The sequence below is a fragment of the Mus caroli genome, chromosome 18 (genome assembly GCF_900094665.2).
Source record: "Mus caroli chromosome 18, CAROLI_EIJ_v1.1, whole genome shotgun sequence".
Lineage (NCBI taxonomy): Eukaryota > Metazoa > Chordata > Mammalia > Rodentia > Muridae > Mus > Mus caroli.
In genome coordinates, this window is record NC_034587.1 from 73,744,272 (window position 1) to 73,763,929 (window position 19,658).

Genomic DNA, 19,658 nt, shown 5'->3' on the forward strand with positions numbered 1-19,658 from the left:
CTCTCTCTCTCTCTCTCTCTCTCTCTCTCTCACACACACACACACACACACACACACACAGAGCACAAGAGATGAAGCTGTTCACTGCCCAGGTAGAGTGCTTTAGAAGAGGACTTATCTTGCTCTTTTCATTTTGGAAAACTAGATAGCCAAAATGGATCCCTGTGATGTCCCTGGCTCTAGACCAGGGATGTGTTATGTTTTGTACCCAGACACTGGGCTCAGATTGCCTGAATTAGACACTGGTTCTAATACTAATTAGTTATGTAATCTTGGGCAACTTACTGAATATCTCTGTGTCTCATAAAATAGTTTCGAGTGACTGTGAAAGCCAGCTGAGTTAAAGCGTGAGATACCCAACTGAGCCTAGTTTGCTGGCCATGCTGGGCCTCGTTAAGGCCCCACCTCCCATGGATGCCTACTGTTGATATCTGGAAAATGCATTGGTGTAATGGTAGTGTGCCTCATGTGGCTAGTGGATAAACTTTTGTCCATGCCAGAGTCTGGCAAATAATAGGTGTTCAACAAATACAGAGAATAAATGATTATATATATATATATATATATATATATATATATATATATATATATATAAAATGATACCACCTATTCTCTAAGTTAAGAGCACACACACACACACACACCGCTATAAGAAGTCTGCCCTATCACATTTTCTTTGTTTCTACTAGTTTTGTTGTTTGGAGTTTTTTGCTGGTTCATTTGGTTTTTTGTTTTGTTTTGTTGGGGCCTTTGGAGATAGGCCTAGGCTGACCCAGAACTCACTATGTGCCTTGAGCTAGCCTGAAACTCATGACAGTTCTCCTGCCTCAGGCATGGGCCACCATGCGCAGCCTCTGGTTTTGTTTCTCCACAAGAGCTGAAACCACACCTGGCCTCATCACTAACCGTGAATCCCTGAGTCCATTGCTGAAGATTTGGAAGCCTCTGTTTCTCTAGCCACTTGCTCTGGGGGTCAGGAGTCATTTTTGATGCCTCTGTTCTTACCAGCAACCTCTCCCTGCCTACATCCAATGAGTTGCCTGGTCTGGGAGACTCCCCATAAGAGTTCTCCATAGCTATCAGCCCTTCCTCATCTGCCTGTGTATAGAACCAAACCAGGTCTCCAGACGGTACCACCAGCCCACCCAATGCTAATAGAACACTACCTTAACTTGATGCCCCCAGGGACAGACACACAGATCATGGCCATCACCTGCATCTGCCATGGTTATTTGCAGACTTTCAGGACCTGCCCTACACAGCCTGCCTACCACATCCCCAGCAGGCCACTGAGAGCATTTAAAGGGTAGCCACACCCTCTTCCCCTTTCTAGGTGTTTTCTTTGTACTTGGGTTCCTGTGCCACAGAAGTACAAAACAGTGCTGCTGTGATAGAGTTTTCCCCTTTTACCTAAAAGCCACAGCAGTGTCTAAAACATCTCATTTGACCTTTGACATTTAATGGAATTCAGGGGAAATCTTTCTACACCAAGGTAACTTAAATGGAGCTGGAGCTGGCTCATCTCTGTAACAGAGAATGTTGTCCCCAAATCACTCCGCTGCCCCCAAAAGAGGCAAGGCCCCAGATGGCTTCTGATTTCCCTCTGTGAGATCTGGCCTGCTCCACATGTTGAGATCCTCCTTTAACATAGAGGCAGTTAAGTTGAGGGTGTGCTCAGTTTGACTTTAATCGGCTCAGTGGCTGAAGCTTCTGAGCAACAGACCTGGGCCAGCATTCCTCATTCGCACTGAACAGAGCCTTCAAATATTTCACACTGTTCACGAGACATTTTCTCCCAAACACCCATAGGTTCATGCCAAGAGAGATCCAGGCACAGGCAGCCTTACCCCGTGAGATCATGAAGCAGTGTCCTACGTGAGCAGTCTGTACAGCAAGGCCATTGAGGAGGCAAATATTGAACTTGGACAATGAACATTAATCTTTGGGATTGAGTTCTAGAAGGGACCTCCAGCTGGGGATGGCCATTCAAACCAGGAAGTTAGGAGATGGGGTTCGAGGGCTTAAAGTGAGGTCCCCTGCCAAGCCTTCATATTTGGACCCTCCAGGCTGACACCTTCATCATTGAGGCCGCTGACCTGGGTGTCATCTACAAGATCAAGCTCCGCCATGACAACACCAAGTGGTGCGCCGACTGGTATGTGGAGAAGGTGGAGATCTGGAATGACACTAACGAGGATGAGTTTCTCTTCCTGTGCGGGCGCTGGCTGTCCCTGAAGAAGGAGGACGGGCGGCTGGAGAGGCTCTTCTATGAGAAGGTACCACCAGGGGCTACTGGGCCCTCCATGCGGCCACAGCCTGTAGGCATCTTTACACTCAAGGGAGATTACACTCAAGGGAGATCCTTGGAGCAGATGTCAGCATTGCAATGAGCCCGGGCTGCGCTTTTCCTTGCAGGAGTACACTGGAGACCGCAGTAGCAACTGCAGCAGCCCTGCTGACTTCTGGGAGATCGCCCTGAGTTCCAAGATGGCAGATGTGGACATCGACACGGTGACGGGACCCATGGTTGACTATGTTCAGGATGGCCCTGGTAAGCAGAGCAAGGGTTCTTTAGAAAGCAATCAGGCACAGGAAAAGGGCTTTCAGTTATTCTTAGACAGGCCGTTGCTATAGCCCCACTGCTACTGATGAAGCGGGCCTAGAGCTTTGTGGTGTTTACACTTACAACAGTGAAGTAAGCAGGCAGAGAGAAGCCCACCTACAGATGAAGCAATGGATCAAGTGTAGTGATGGTCCCCTTAATCCACCAGAAGGATATTGTCCTAAACTCTGCCCTCACCCTGACTCTCAGAACACGAGTTCTAGTCAGGGTACCTAGGACAACCCAACAGAAAGCAGGGATAACAGTGGGAATCTCTCATGTGTCTGATACCCAAAGTCCAAAGTAGTATGTTCCTTGGTGCAGGAGAGAACTGCTCATTTGGGGACTTACAATCCATTTCTGGTTCTGACACTAAAACCAGTTTTGGATACGTCAGCCTGGTGGCCTTTGTGTTTGCTTCCACGTGAAGCACTGTCCTTGAGAGATCCGTTTCATCAATCATATTTCTGAGACAAGGCAGTTCTATGTTCATTTTTCGGACGTGGGAAAGTTCTACCTTCCTAGATTTAAGAGTGTGACCAGCTCGACATCACCCTCCAGGACAGCATGACGTAGGTCTATGGGGTCACAGAGATGGACACGCTGTCCACATGCCACCTTCTCAGTGTGTGAAAAGTGACAGGACCCACAAAGTGGCTGTCCTTAGCGGAGGCCTGCGATCACCTGTGGGGATCCCAGGCGAGTTAAACAGCTGCTGGCTCAGAGTGCAGTGCTGGTGACTCCAGCCAGGAGAGGCTGCTCTGAATCACTTTCAGAGAGGTACAGATGGCATAACCTAGGCCGTTGACAGCAGGGCACTGACTCCTGTCAGCTGAGATGACAGGCCAGGAGAAGGGTTCTTGACTTATTCATTCCTAACTGCAAATGACAGTGACCTGGAGACCGTGGCCTAAACAACTTCAGCATTTTTTCTAGTGCATAAAAATTTCAAAGTCCATCTAGAGCGAATTCAACAGCTCCAGGCTGCCCAGAGAGCTGTTCCCTCTAGAAACCTTATATAAAGCTCCTACCCTAACGGCTACCCAAGGTAACCTTCCAAGATGAGAGCTGAAGTGCCCGCCCTCATATCCACATCCCAAGCAGTTTGAACAAATAGGGTACTCCTTCCAGGAAAGTCAGACCCTTAAAACAATTACCCCCGAATCCCACCCAGCACTCACTGGCTTACCTATCAGAAGGAAAATGAATTTTTATTGAGCATCTAGAGTCTAAGCTACGTGACCTGAACAAGCTTGTTTGCTGAACAAACGAATCTAGTTTGGTTTAGAAATAGATGCCCCGGAGGACTTCCCTCCGCTGAGATACAGGTACGATACACTTTGACCAGTAGTCCCCAGTTTCTGTTTTCTGCCAGACCTCCCTTCTCAACAGTGGTCAGTGTTTTGAGCATGGAACCCCCCAGACCTGGTGAGATGTTGTTCTTAATCTTCCTTGCCTGGGAGAGAAAAATTCAAGTAAGATAACTGGCAAAGAAGGCTTTCAGAAGTCTGACACTCCAAGGGACACAAGGATACTCTCTTTAGTCTTCCATTGGGCATTACAAACTCATCCCTGTAGAGTAGACAGGCATCACCATGAACTTGCAGCCTATCTAGATGGCTTTTTTTGCACTTGATCTCTAAAGAAGCAAGGAAGGAGAACACCCATGAGGGCCCTCCCAAGGTCATTACAAGTTCTTCAAACCCAATACCTTTGCCCGGCTGGCCTGTTGTGAAGTTAACCCCCATGATCCCTTGCAGTGATTCCTTACTACGTGTCAGTGACCACCGGGAAACACAAGGAGGCAGCCACTGATAGCCGTGCCTTTGTCTTGCTCATTGGGGAAGACGATGAATGCACCAACCGCATCTGGCTGGACTATCCCCAGGGGAAGCGGGGCTTCAGCTGTGGCTCTGTGGAGGAGTTCTACGTTGGTGGCTTAGATGTGGGCATCATCAAGAAAATAGAGGTGCTGGCCCTGGGTTCCCATGATGCTGCTGACTCTCCCCGAGGAGTGAAAAAACAAAAACAAAAACGGGTCAACACATAAGGGTGGGGAACTGTGGACAGACAGAACAGTGACCTGGAGCCCCTCTGAGTTAGAGGCAGATCTCCAGCCTCCATCATCAGATCTCCAGCTTCCACCATCAGTGGGTGGGGTTACCTCAGGTTCCCACTTCTGCCCATTCAGTAGAGATAGATACCCTGTGTACCCATTTTCTCATGTTTGTATAACATGTTACCATCAAATTAGTAACTGAAAACAACTCAGGTGCATGCTGTCCTGGGTCAGGAGTCTGGTTGGGACTTCTCAAGGCCTCCTGAGGTAAACACAAAGTATAGCTAGGCCTGTGATATTCTCTTGAGACTCTGTCCCTCTCCAAGCCTACTAGCTGTTGGCCAGACCCAGTCTTTTGCTGTTGTAGGAGCGAGGCCTTCAGTTCCTGTCAGTCCCTGCCTATGGCACTCACCAAAACCTGTCCATGTCCTTCAATCAGGCCAGTAGGAGACAAGGTCTCTTGATTCAAATGTCTCTGCCTTCTTCCATCCCTAACACCCAGGGTCTCTTTTAAAGAGCTCACCTGATGAGGTCAGACCCACCAAGGTCATGTTTTGATTACCCCTGTGAGATCTCCTCTCCTCTGTGGAAGGTTCCCTGGCCAGCGAGTGTCGAGCATATTAAGAGGAAAGGCTGGGGGTGAGAGTGCAAGGCAGGGAGAGGACACTGAGGAGGGAAGGCTTTTGTCTCAGCTCTGCCGAGATCCTCACAGGGATGCTGTGCCTCGCAGCTGGGCCACGATGGAGCCTCCCCTGAGAGCTGCTGGCTGGTGGAGGAGCTGTGCTTGGCGGTGCCTACCCAGGGTACCAAGTACACATTACGCTGCAACTGTTGGCTTGCCAAGGACCGAGGCGATGGTGTCACCTCCCGAGTCTTTGACCTCCTGGATGCCATGGTTGTGAATATTGGGAAGAAGGTATGTATGTGCCCTGCAAGTGGAAGACATAGGGAAGATGAAGGGGAAGAGGATAGGAGAGTTATCACTATATACTGACAGAAACTAGCCTGGAAAGATGGTTAGACTTACTTATCTCAAACTAGGAGACTGTTCTCTTTTAGTTCACTTCTGTGTGACATTCGAGAAGTCTCCTGGTCTCTCTGGGCCTTCGTCTTGCCCTACACCATGCGCAAATCACATTTCTCTTCATTGTGTGTTCTGTGCTCAGTCTTGGCCAAACGTAATGAGATCACTCACTGTCCCTAGAGAGCTTTAGATGGTATCAGCTCTGCCCAGATGTGTACCATTGTTGCTCTGTTCAGATGTGCACCATCATTGTCCAGATGTGCACCATCATTGTCCAGATGTGCACCATCTTTGCTCTGCCCAGATGTGCATGTTCTTTGCTCCCCCAGCATAGCAACAGGGCAAAGGACACCAGAGACTGAGGGCCTCTGGATCTCACAGTATAGCAGTGCTGGTTATATGAGACCCCTTGTATCTAGAAAAACCAAGCAGGCAGGAGCTTCACTTGATGTCTAGTGGGTCACATGAATTGTATAATCTCAAAGGTCAGTCGAGTGCCAGACAGGACGCAGAAGGCAGCTCGTACAAAGACAAACATCTAGTTGGTGATCCAGAGGCCTCCTGGTCACCTGACCCTGTACTTCTCTTTCTCCTTCATGAGCTATGGAGCCAACAGCAGCTCAGTTCCATTCAATCAGGCCACCTATCAAGGTCAAGGCCAAGCAGCCCTGCCTGTCCTGTGATGGGAGCTGCAAGAAGGGCTGTACTCTGCGCTGTAAGATCGTTCATGGGAAACTGTGACTGTGCCTGCCCCTCCCCAGCAGGGGAGTCAGAGGTTGGGACATTCTGCAGCAGACTTCTCCCTCTGTGGCTGGTGGATGATGGATAGTGTGGGTGAACCTACTGCTTATCCTGGGCTTCTCTGCCCTGACCCACTTCCCAGCCGCTGTGTGCCTTTGAGCCACTCCCTGAAGCACACCATACCCTGTGCAACTGCAGCTCCTCCCAGCTCAGTCTGAGAAAATGCATGTCTATATTGGGCTATTCACAGAGCAAAGAGCACAGGCTAGCCGCTGTACAAACTGCAGGGCCCTTCGGACTGGTGTCTCTCCAGGATGTCAACCAGAGTGACAGAAATCCTGCTTCCCTCTATCATTTGGAAACATGCCAATTATGTAAAAGGACGTGTGTCTGTACATAGAAGGAATGAGGGACACGGAGAACACAGGGGCCTGGCCTCAGAAGCTGCTCTCTTCAGGTCACCAGGAACCTCACTTTGACTTTTCTATTTTTCATGTCTGTATGAATAAGAGCAAGAAAGGGACAGGTATCTGCCTGTTGCCAGTAACTCCCCCAGTCCTACCTGGCCATTCTCCATGGTGATGTCCTGTGCTCCACTGTGAGCCAAGCTCTCAGGCTACTCCTAACCCTGTCCTGACTGGGGGAAGAGTCCGGGACCACATACACAATCTCCTGTATGGAACAGTGACCAGGGCATGACAACAATCACCATGTGACACACACAGTTCATGGTCCGAAGCTTCCTGAAGACCATGAGGATTGGCCAGTTGCTCGGGTGAGACAGAATGTGGCAGTTTTGCCATTTCTCCATGTCACCCCAACTCACAGAGCTACTAGCTGGTCTGTGGGTATCTGTTAAGAAGGGATGAATTAAAAACTCAGGACCCCAGGATGCTGCACATAGGTGACCCCTCCGTACAAGGCCACCTCTTAAGAAGAGCCTCCAAGGGGCCTTACCTCAGAGACTGGGGGAGGGGAAGCTCTGCCCTCCCTTCAGGGCCTGCAGGTAAATGGAATCTGATCCTTTGTGAACACAATCCGAACCTAAAGTAGAAACTAGAAATTACCTGTCTAGAAACTAGACACGTAATTAATTGCCCATTTTATTATGTGGCTTGGGACAGAACTCTTAACCCCCCTCAATCCCTCCCCAACAGGGCATTCTCTGCTCACAGACATCAGGAGTGAACTATCTGTGGCAGGAAGTTGGGGGCACTCAGGGCCACTGAAGCATCCTCTCATGTCTGGCCTTACCGTGCACACAGTGCCACACAATATACTTGGCACCATACCATATAAACAGTGTCATACTGTGTACTTGTATGGCTATCATACACATGGTACCATACCATATGCTCCCATAGCTCTACTACACACATGGCAGGCCCAGCACCAGCAGCAACTGTATGTGAGTCACCTGGGTATCTCATGAGTCTACAAGTAATATCTTCACAGAGGGAGTTAAGGATAGAGCTGGGCCATTGGTCCCAGGTAAAAATCTAGCAGAAGGCAGACCTGGATTTAGATGGATCCCTAGATGCTCCTGAGTTCACAGTTCCACCTTCACTTGGGCACATGTGACAGGCTCCCAACATATGCAATGTCTCTGCCAAACTCCCTGGCTGTGTCACCATGGCGGACATGTGCACCTCCTCGGACCTGTGCAGCCAACTGTGCCAGATTCCACTCAGAGCTTTAGGGCATGGAGAGCATGTCTCTCCTCCCTAGGGTCACTGAGATGTGTTGAGTGGTTTGGTGGGCAGGGCTGGGGTCAGGAACTCGCCCCTCTCACGGCAGGTGCTTTATGAAATGACGGTATGGACTGGTGATGTGGTCGGTGGAGGCACTGACTCCAATATCTTCATGACCCTCTATGGCATCAATGGGAGCACAGAAGAGGTGCAGCTGGACAAGAAGAAGGCCAGGTACCCAGAGGGAGCCTGACCCCTTACCCTGCTCACACCCGACCTCCACCCAACTCTGTTCTCAGCCACATTGGCTGTTCCCCTCACTGTACTCCATAAGGGCTCCTAGCTGCCTTCCATTTGTTGTTCTTTCCTAACACTTTTCTTGTTCAAGAGCAAGAGTAAATATCCCTCCTCTGGGAAGCATTCCTTAAGTACCAATACCCATAGCATTTTTTTTTGTCCTCTAAAAAAAATTTATCAGCTTGGTGTGGTGAGGCATGCCTTTAGTCTCAGTACTCTGAAGGCAGAGGCAGGCAGATCTGAGTACAAGGTCAACCTGGTCCACAGAGCCAGTTCCAGGACAGCCAGGACTACATAGAGAAACCCTGTATCAGAAAACCAAAAGCTACTTATTTTTATTTTATGTATGTGAGTGCTTCATCTACATGCACATTTGTGTATCACTCACTTGGGTGCCTAGTCCCCATGGAGGCCAGAAGAGGGCATTGGACACCCTAAGACTGGAGTTACAGATAGATATGAGCTGCCATGTGGACTCTGTGAATGGAACCGTGGTATCCTAGGAAAGTAGTCAGTACCCTTAGCCTCTGAGCCATCTCTCCAAGCCAGTTCTTTTCTTCTTTGCTTCACTTGTACACAGCATGGGGTTGTGCAAGGAGACACTTATTCCAAGTAAAGCCAAGTGCCCAAGATGGAGGCCAGTACACATATGCATATGCACATACATGTACATAGGCATTATGGAGATGCTTGCAGTAGACCAGTCAGGAGCACGTCATTCTCTCTCCTCATCTAAGCTCCCCACCTGTAAAGAACTCTAATGGCCATGAAATGCATATCTATAAGTTGTCAGAGTAGAGCTATCCTACGAGTTAACACTGTCTCCAAGACAGGGAAGCCCTCGCTCTTGCCATGTGGCGCTCACAGTCCCTCTCTCACACACAGATGTGGTCTGTTTTTAAAAGTGTGTCTTGTACCCAAAGAACTATAACAATTGCCACTTGGAGTCATCTCTTTGGGACCACTTACACCACCCCAGGGCCCCATCAGCAGTGTCATAGAAACAGTCAGCAGTTGAGCAACCACTCAGGACTGAAGGTTGCATCGTGCAGGTGGCCCTATAGAGCATCTCTGAGATGATGCAGCCATTGGACAGGAGAATGAAAGCCACAAGAGCAATGTTGTCTTCCATTCTCTCCCACTTCACAACTGCTGGGAACAGGGACTGATCCAGAGCCACTGTGCTGAGCTGTACAATTGCATGCAGAGAAATGAGGTCAATCTGTCTTCTACTGTTGGGCGGCATACAACCTGCCCTACCCTTGACCCTCATAGAACGTCACTAAAGCTTCTCTTTTTACCTTCAGAGTTTGTTTCCCATCTATGGTCTCCAGGATAGCTTTGTGAAATTGCGGGTAGATGCCATTCTCCCCAGATTTCAAGTGAGGAATCTTAGTCCCAGGAAGAAAGGTAGGGAACCAGCAAATGGGACTAGGACCCAGGCTGGTAGTTCTTGGTTAGGGACTGTATCTATCAGCCAAGTCTGCTTAACTCAGTCTTTCAGGATCCCACCCAGGGAGCCAAGGATGAGCAGTTGGGGAACTGCCATTGCTGAGTAGTGAAATGCCTGATGTATGGCCAGGGTTAGCTTACCAACTTCCCTTCTTCATGCCCCTCCCCCAGATTTGAGCGGGAACAAAATGACACCTTCATCATGGAGATCCTGGACATTGCCCCCTTCACCAAGATGCGCATCCGAATTGATGGGATGGGTAGCCGGCCAGAGTGGTTCCTGGAGAGGGTAACATGCTTGGCACCCTTTTTCTGTCCCTGCTTACTTCTCCTCCAGGCTATTCGGGTATAAGCTGTCCTGACCATAGGCTTCGGTGTGAATTGGTCAGGGAGTGAAGCTTTGCTTGTGTCTAGTAAGAGCTGAGTCACTGCCAGAGAACACAGCACAGTGGGAAGAGCCTGGAATGGGGAAGGCTTGGGGTGAGCATCACCTGGGATAAGAGGTGTGGTGGGATTCGCAGAGAAGCAGACTTGAGGCAGTGAGAACTGGCTGGGTGGTGGTCTTCCCGTGCCCCTTAATTACACTGCTAGGTAGCTGTTCCTCCCTGCCTTCTCTCTGGAGGAGCCTGAGTTCACCTGAGCAGTCAGGCTGTGGCTCATCCTGAGGTTCTCAGGCAGGCTGAAGGCATCCTTGAGCAGGGGATGGTGAGAAACTTACAATAGCAGAAGGGTGAAGTCTCATTGTTTTGCCTCTGCCTCCCTGTTCTGAGCACACAGCCTACAAAACACACCACAAACTGCACACAGCCACAGGCTCAGCTTTACCCAAGGAAAGGAGGTGACTGTATTCTTCATTACTGTTTGTATACCTACCTGACCTTTCAGGACCCTGACACTGGGGACCAGAGGGCAGTCACTGTCACTCACCATTATAAAGCAGAAGGCTCCCAGTGTACATCTCAGCTTACTATGTTTGCATGAAAACAGATGACACAGCTAACAATCCCACGGGCATGCCCCAGAGTTGAATGGGCTGGCTCTGGTGTCAGGCACCCCCTTGTACAATGTGAGGCAGATTCCTGCAGCTGTGTGACAAAGCTCCAGAATTCAGGGATGAGGCAGAAGAGCGAGAATGAAGGTGCTGGCAGGCCATGTGCCTCTGAAGACAGCATAGGATCTGACCTTGGCTGTGCTCAAGCCCCATCAGCTGTCACACAGCACTTTCCTCATGTGCACGTGTCCCCGTGTGTAAATCTCCCCGTGCTACTTTGCTTAGGGCCACCTGTGACCTCGTCTAGTTCAAATAAAGTCATACCCCAAGACTTTGATGATGGTAATTTTAATATATCCAACTCGGGGTTGGCAGAACATGGCTTAATTTATAGTACAAGTCCTGAAAGCTTGTCTGAAATAGTCTTCCTATCCCTCATCCATGCATGGCCATCTGTCCTCATTCTCCCCAGTCTGCCCTTCCTGTGTAGCCATTGCACACTTTCATTGAGCCAACAACGTTGCAACCACGCCATCTGACAAATGTCAGTGCCCTGCTCCCAGGCTGCCAATGGCCTGATTCATTTTGTTTTCTGTCGCTCACTCAGCAAACATTTTCTATACACCATTCTCTATTGCTTTCCTGTGGAAGCCTTTTCAGATAAATTTCCAATTTCCAGGTTGCATGGGACTTTCAGCAGAGCACATGAACAGAGCCCTCACCTACATCCACAAGTCTGAATCAGGGAGCTCTGGCGGGGATTCAGGGAATGGCGCTCAGGTATCTCAGAGTACATTTCTACACGGCCTCTCTCCAGATCCTGTTGAAGAACATGAACACAGGAGACCTAACCATGTTCTACTATGGAGACTGGCTGTCCCAAAAGAAGGGAAAGAAGATGCTGGTGTGTGAAATATGTGCAGTCATTGATGGAGAGGAGATGATGGAGTGGACATCTTACACAGTCTCGGTGAAGACCAGTGACATCTTGGGTAGGTTGTGGTCTGCCTCCTCTCCCCTTGTCTTCCACTGGTAACTCATGAGTGGAAACTAGTTTCTGATTAGGGAATTTTTTCACATAACCTTCTAAAGACAAATCATCTCCACTCTTTGGGGTCAAAGTATTTTCTCACAGTGACAAAACTGGTTTCTTCTCTGTCCTCTCAGAGAACTGGAGAGGATGGTTTCAGGGACATGGCCATTGCTTGGTCCTGTCTTTGTTCTCTGCCTCTCACCCCAGTGCTGGGTACCTTGACACACTGTGCTTCATAGTCATCTGTATGTGACTCTGTCCTAGGGACTGAGGATAGAGATGGGACTTCAGGGACCCCATAAGTCTGACATTCTGGAGGCGCTAACACACCATTAGGTGAGGCCAAGACAGATGTGGCCCAGATGCTCCAGAGAGCCTTACCCATAGAAATGGAAGCAAGAGTTACAGGGGCATCCCAGATAAATGTCAAAGTCAAATCCAGAAAGACAAACAGAGCCATCAAACTGACAGAATTCCCAGAAGAAAGAGTTCTAAGCAAAGAGAGGGATACCCCTCATCTAGCCAGGAGGACATGCCTCCTACATCCCCTCCCCTAGCCAAGACTTCTGCCTCTCTGAAGGGATCACAAAGAATTTGGCAGACTCATTCACATTCACCATAGATGACCTGTTGGTCATGACAGCTTACACTTTTAACAGAGAAGTTTGCCAAAGGGTCAGCCACCCTGGAGGAAATCTCAGGAGTAAGCGATGGCTCTGTGAATCTGGTAGAGTTCATTTCTAGAGTGTCCCTCTCCCTTTTCACCTCATAGTGGACCTTCTTCTTTATTGTTCAAAGTTCTCAGTGTCCACATTCTTTGACGGTCCTCTATTTATTCCTTCATGGCATACTCTCAGACAGAGAATTAAGTTCATTGGTAGTAACAGGTGCATCACGAAGAAGCTCCACTCACAGTCCTTCCAGGAGCTCTAGCCTCCCAACCATGGCGAATGCCTGTATGAAGGGACATACATACAGAGGGACCCAGGAACAGGTGCATTTCTGGGCCAAGCATTCACGTGACCCTGATTTTGGTTAGACAAATGGTAATTGCATCATGCAATGAGAAGGGGAGGGGTAGAATTGGATGTGTTGTAAGCATTGGCATTTACTTACCAGGCCAAGGTATGGCCAATGAGAAATGAATCTTAACCAGGATGAGGGTTCTCAGCAGGACTGAGCCCAAGACAAGTTTATCCCAAGCTTTAGACTCTTCTGAGAAATAGAATATGATAGCTGCCAGGATCAATACAATGGTAGTTGCCAGATACAATGACATTGGCAAGCTATACAGGGTACAAAAGATTAATGTCAGGGTCTAATCGTTCTGTCAAGCTTCTATATATTTTGTTGACTTTTGGATAACACAGAAAATCACAAGGCAGCTTAAATGCCTCACTGCCTCAGTTTCTCAAGAACTGAAAGTCACACAGGGCCCCAAGGAACCATGGACTCTAACCTGAAAACCTAGGACGCATGCCTCTCAAAGCAGCTAGACCAGGCCAACTCCATGATTCCCTGCAACACCTAAGAGGCCCAGACCACTTCTGTCCTTTCTGAGTCTATCCCCAAGTCTCACTGACTCTAAATTCTGGCACCATGTGCCTCAGTGGTCTGGGAATAAGCTCAGAGCAGAGGGATTTGTGGAGAACGGCCAGCCCCCAGAGTCTCACCTTGTATATTTCCCAGGGGCAGGCACGGATGCCAATGTGTTCATCATCATCTTTGGGGAAAATGGAGACAGCGGGACCCTGGCCCTGAAGCAGTCAGCCAACTGGAACAAGTTTGAGCGGAACAACACAGACACCTTCAACTTTTCTGACATGCTGAGCCTGGGCCACCTCTGCAAACTGAGGGTCTGGCACGACAACAAAGGTAGCTACTGCCTGAGACCAGGGTGATAAAGAGCCTCCCTAGGACAGTGTTCCCTGGCCCCACCTCTCTCCATAAGTAGACTCTGCCTATGCCAGCAGGAAGGTGGCTCAGCCATGATTGCACCACTTGGGTATACCATCAGTTAGAGGGCTGGTGTTCCGAGGCAGTTGTTATATCTGTGGCTTTTTTCCTTCCACTTTCTCCATGGAAGATTAATGATTCCTTGCTTTTGCAATATCAGAGAATGGATCCTACTTAATTCAGGCATAAAATTTAAGAAAAAAACAGATTCGGTTGGGTCAGTAGCTCAAATGTAGCATAATTTCTTAGCATGCACAAAGCCCTGGGTTCTGTACCTGAAAGAGAGAAGTGGGAAAGAGGGATGGAGAGAGGGAGGGAGACAGAAAGGAAGGAAGGAAGGAAGGAAGGAAGGAAGGAAGGAAGGAAGGAAGGAAGGAAGGAAGGAAGGAAGGAAGGAAGGCTCACCAAGTCCACTTCCCATGGATTTCCTATCAGTATTATACTTTTCCCCTTACAACACTGAGTCTGAAGGTAGCCATATTCACTTATAAATTTAAGCAGGAGACAAGCCAAGTGAGAACTCTACTTTTCAACTGCAAGGCACTTATGGGATACTTTGTCGATTGTTGTGATGGAATTCGTGGCCTTCAGATGCCTTTGACCGCTGCTTTGCTTTCTGCAGGCTTCTCTTTACTCTGGCTTTGTACCTGCAGCTTCTGTTTGATATCAGAGTTGAAGGTTCGTTTTCAGACTTACCCACCTCCATGCTGGCCGTTTTCCTCCAACGCATCTCCAGCGTCCTGAGTCAAACCTAGCTTCCCACAAGCTGTCTGCTCAAGGCCCTCTCCTGCCTCCTGCTGTTTCCTCACCTCCCACAGAGCTGTCCTGAGACTGCCTCACTTTACCTCTTCAAATCCTGCTGCAGCTAATCACTGATAACCCCAACTCAGCAGCTGCTTGCACTTCCAGGAGGAATTATGTCACTGACTTGTTTCAACAAGGGGTTACAGTCAAAGCATTCCCATATGACAATAAACTCAGGTAACACAGAGAAAATAGCTGCTGTTCAAAGCAATAACATAACTTCACAATTGTCATATTTTTTTGCATATATTGGGTCATTCATGCCCTGAACATCTATGTGTTCCTAGTGGTCCTGGGACCCAGTAAGGTAGGAAGAAATACAAACATTTAGTTGTGTTGTATGTGCTTTGTGATGTTGTGTTACAAAACCATGTTAGTGACTCTCTACGTTAACTAAAGAACATAGAGGCCTTAGGATGTCCACCTCAGGACCACAGAACAGCCAACGAACCAGCCAGCAGTCAGTCAGTCAGTCAGTCAGCAGTCAGCAGTCAGCAGTCAGCAGTCAGCAGTCAGCAGTCAGCAGTCAGCAGTCAGCAGTCAGCAGTCAGTCAGCAGTCAGTCATCTGTTAGCAGTCAGCAGTCAGTCAGTTAGCAGTCAGCAATCAGTCAGCAGTAAGAATTCTGGTGTTGTTTTAACCCACCATGTCCATCCTGCCAGTCATAATTCTGCACCTTGACTGTCTCCATGACAGAGAGCCAGGAAGGAAACTGGCGGGGTGGAGGAAAGCATCCTCTATCTGTTTGCTTTACTATCAGATATCCAGGTAGAAGCCTCGTCCAGACAAAGTGCAGTGCTTAGCAGCTCATCTTTCTCACTTGTCACCGGGACAAATATCTGACATAATCAGGCAAGGGAGGGAAGACTTATTCTGGGTCAGTGTCAGAGCTTCTAGTCCATGGTCAACCTGCTCCCTTGCTTCTGGAATGCAGTGAGGCATATTATCATGGAGGAAGAACCTGGCTAAGGAGAGTTTCTTATCTCAGAGCATCCAAGAGAAGCAGAGAGGAACACAGGAAGGGGCCTAAGATCTTCCCCTTTAACAAAGACTTCCCTGGGGTCTTTCATCAGGGCCTGCTGCTGAGGGAAAGAGTGTCAAGTCCATGGGGACAAAGTAAAACACAGACAACCAGATGCAGTTCCACTCAGTGTCAGAGAAGCTAACTGCTACACATTAAGCACAACAAGGATGGATGACCCAGTAATAGTGCTTAAAAATGGTATTAACTTTTGTAGCTTGGGTCTCCACAGCCCTGAACTTGAGTCTTGTGGGAGTGGGGTACAGAAAGGAGCCATTCTCTATGCTTGTAAAGGGGAAACAGTCCAGTGCTGGTAAGCAGCATTGAACGGCTTTGCTTCCCACTCTGGACTTGACATGTAATTCCAGCCACAGGAACATCTGCCTTGTGTCATGGCTCCGAGCACACAGCCTGCCATAACTGGAATTCCTTACCTCTGGTTAGAAAGCGCCTTTATGTCTTCACCTTTTCATGGAAACTTATTGTCCAGCCGTACATGAATTCCCTCCCCAAACAGATAGCTTATGTGTGACTGAATTCGATCTTCTTTATATGACTGTCTTAATTGTGGTTCCCTATTTTGATAAAACACCACGACTAAGAGCAACTTGGGGAGAAAGGAGTTTACTTTGTCTTTAGTTCTACATCACAGTCTATCACCTAAGGAGTTAAGGGCAGGAAGTCAAGGCAGGAACTTGGAAGCAGGAACTGAGGGAGAGCCAGCCCATAGAGAGGTGATGCTTGCTGTCTTGCTCCCCAGAGCTTGTTGAGCCTGTTCTCTAGTAGTACACAGACCACAAGCCAAGGAATGGTGCCACCCATAGTGAACTGGACCCATCCACATCAGTCATCAATCAAGAAAACGGACCATGGCCTTGCCCTCAGCCCAGTCTGTTGGGAACATTTTCTCAGTTGAGTTTTCCTCTTCTAAAGTGAGTCTATCTTGTATCAAGTTGACATAAAACCAGCCAGCACGCTTGACATTTAGCTCCGTGAGTTCCACTGCCTTGACTTTTCCTTGATGCTAACCTGTGATATAACAGAGAACTAATAAGTTTAATTGTATTTAATTACGTCTTTCTTTGGGACTTTCAAATCCTTCCTTGTATTTCATGCCTTCATCATATATTCAATTTCCTCCAGGGCTAAAGGTCTTCTGTGCCTTGATTGAAATGGGGAGCTGACCATAAATCTCAGCTGAGCTCATGATTGAGCCCTCTAGATGTCTACACCCTCTTCTCCAGACAGTTATTGTGTCCATCTCTGGACTCTCTTGGCTTTCTTGGTGTATATTTTGCAGTGCAAAAACCTGACCCCCCAGTTATCCAGTTTGTTCTCATTCCTGTCAAAACCCTGCAAGAGGAGGAGATCGTTCAGCACTGCGGACAGCGCCAGCCCAGCTCCACACAGTAGCTAAAGGCTGTACACTGTCAGATTCCAGACTCTACTGAGAGCTTGATGACGATTCCTGGTCTGATGGCCCTGCCCCTGTGGTGACTCTTGGATACAAACAAATTCTGAGTCATTGATGTGATCTTGTTCCCATGTAGGCAGAGACAAGTGGGTGTCCTTTCAGGCAGGCTTGGTCCCAAAAGTAGGATAATACCATGGGCAGGTAAACCTATATGGTTGGGCTGCAGATCCTGAGAAGAGCCAGGTCCTCAGCTCTCTACAGTAGCTTTCTCTGTAGAGAAATGTATTTATAATTTATTCTACATTAGATAAAGATACTAATGAGTCTACAAATGTTTAGCTAACTTAAATCATAGTGTTCCTCTCGTCCCTGGATCTGCTTGGGGGAGTGTTAAATTAGTTTTTTTTTTTTAAATGACCTCCTGGAAGTGTGTTTAACCTAGCGAAAACCTTTGAACAAGCAGAAAAGTGAAGAAAACGCAACATCAGCTCCCACCTGTCTGCCACCTTGGTTCAAAAATGATTGCGCCTTACCACATCAACTTAACTTCTTGACTTTATGTTCCTCTCTGATTGCCAGAGACTATGAAGCTAAATCCTAAGTTTGGGGGCACTTCACTCCAAACATGCTCACACTTAGTATGTTTCTCCTTTAGAATTGGACTTTTTTTTTTCTGTAAAACCACCCCACCACCATCACACTTCACAATGATTCAATTTTTACTGTATAACACACTTTTCCAGGGTATGTAGTAGGTAAGCTGACTTATAAATGTGGTACACAGGAGAGTGTACTGAATATTGAAGAAATGCTGTGCATTGCTATGGTGGTAGATAGGAAGAAGTCTTGCTCCCACTAGTGCTGATATCAAATTCTGGATTTAGCACTTATGAAACTAGTTGCTCCATTGTAAATTTCCTTCGTAACTATCTAACGGCTTCATCTGATGATGACCAATTAGGATTACACTCTGATGCTATCGCTCTATCATTTCCTATCCACTTACCAGCTATGGCTTTTCTTTTTAAAAAATTGTCCCTGTGGCTATTTGCTTGCCACAAAATACAGTTTGAAGAAGAAAATCAAGATAAATGATTAATTACTCTACTTAATTTTAATTACCCAGATAGCTTTTATAGTACTGAACAAATTGTAATCATGTTTATTTTCTAATCCATCTTGCTTTTCTTGTTCCCTCTGGTTAAATGAATACTCTGCTTAGCAAAGAATTTTTAACCACAAAATGATTGATAGTTTTTGAATAATGTAACTCCATAGAAATAAGAAAGACCTCAGAAATCATCACAGGAATGCTACAGTGTGTTCACGTATACAGATAACACTGAGATACAAATTCATATCTGCCAAGTCCCAGGGCATTTCCTGGGACAGGCTCTGATGAGGCCCTTGTGCATATTTTGAAAAGACAATAGCGAGAGTCTTGTATTCTTCCATATCCAGGGCTCTCTGATGGCTCTGTAGCTCACTTCAAACCATCTATGATCTTGCTGAGGAAATGTGAGTCACCCATATGGGCTTTTAACTTCTTGTGGGTTATTTTTAGGGAAGGTGTTGCTTGGTGAAGCGAGTCTTTCTACCTGAGAAGAATCTCAATGGTTTGCACTGGATAAAAATACTGACAGTTGACTTTTTGATAGTGAAAATAATTTATCACTTCTATAATCATTGAATACTAAGTAATATAATTAAGAGGTCGTAAGACACCCTGAAGTTGGAGAAGTCAGACTCAAATATAAAAATAGTCTTAAAAGAGTTAAGCCATAGTTACAACCTCAGCACAGAGAATTCTCTGGATATCAGGGCTCATGGCCAGCAGAACAGACATGTTATGGTTTAAATCTGAAACAATCCCAAGGGCTTAAATTTTAAAGACCCTCCAGTTAGCAGTTTGAAGGCTGTAGAGCCTTTAGAATGTGGGACCTGGCTGGAAGAAATAGGGACTGCTGTCATTTTTTTCCTGGGTCTATCAGCACATGAGAATCTACTACACTTTCCTGCTGTGTGAACCCCACCATGCAGTCCTTGCTGGGAGTATCCTATCCCCTGAAGCAGTGAGCCCAGATGAACTCTTCCTTCCATAAGTCATTCCTGTCAGGTCTCTGGGTCATAGTGACGATTAAAGTGACTAAAACACCTGCACAAGGGACCCTGTGGGCATGGGAGCCTCAGAGAGGCTTGGAGGCAGTGAGAGCCATGTTGTGCAGAGAACAGGTAGGGACTGAGCATAGGAGAATGGCATGGAGGTATTGTGAGGAGAAAGGAGATGCCGAATGGATGCCTAATGAATCCATTTCACCATGGCTGATTGGAATGGGCTAAAGGAAGCACCGAGCCCTTCATCCCACCAGATGTGGAAAGGCATTGGACTCATGGGCATTGAGTCACATAAGGAAGTCCAAACTGCTGCCAACCTCCCCCTCATTCAGCCTGTCACCTCCTTGGGACTCCAGGGCAGTTTAGAGTCTCTAGGCCTTTTACTGAAAGCAAATTTAGGTCATTTGGAATATACTAATCAGTAGTGCTGGGACAGACCATTCCTCCTAGGCAAGGCTC

The 19,658-nt window shown here is 47.6% G+C and overlaps 1 protein-coding gene across 2 annotated transcripts in view; it reads left to right on the forward strand.

The window, feature by feature from the left end:
* The window catches only part of Loxhd1 (lipoxygenase homology domains 1), a 101,273-nt gene that overhangs the window by 60,992 nt on the left and 20,623 nt on the right, over positions 1–19,658 (forward strand). Inside the window, exons 9-16 of one of the 2 annotated variants that reach the window (XM_021150700.1) lie at positions 2,067–2,276; positions 2,416–2,551; positions 4,363–4,571; positions 5,392–5,577; positions 8,224–8,351; positions 10,038–10,155; positions 11,675–11,849; positions 13,580–13,765. In XM_021150700.1, coding sequence (XP_021006359.1) covers positions 2,067–2,276; positions 2,416–2,551; positions 4,363–4,571; positions 5,392–5,577; positions 8,224–8,351; positions 10,038–10,155; positions 11,675–11,849; positions 13,580–13,765 — 1,348 coding nt within the window. The remainder of the gene's footprint in view (positions 1–2,066; positions 2,277–2,415; positions 2,552–4,362; positions 4,572–5,391; positions 5,578–8,223; positions 8,352–10,037; positions 10,156–11,674; positions 11,850–13,579; positions 13,766–19,658) is intronic. The other variant, XM_021150699.1, reaches the window with a different exon arrangement.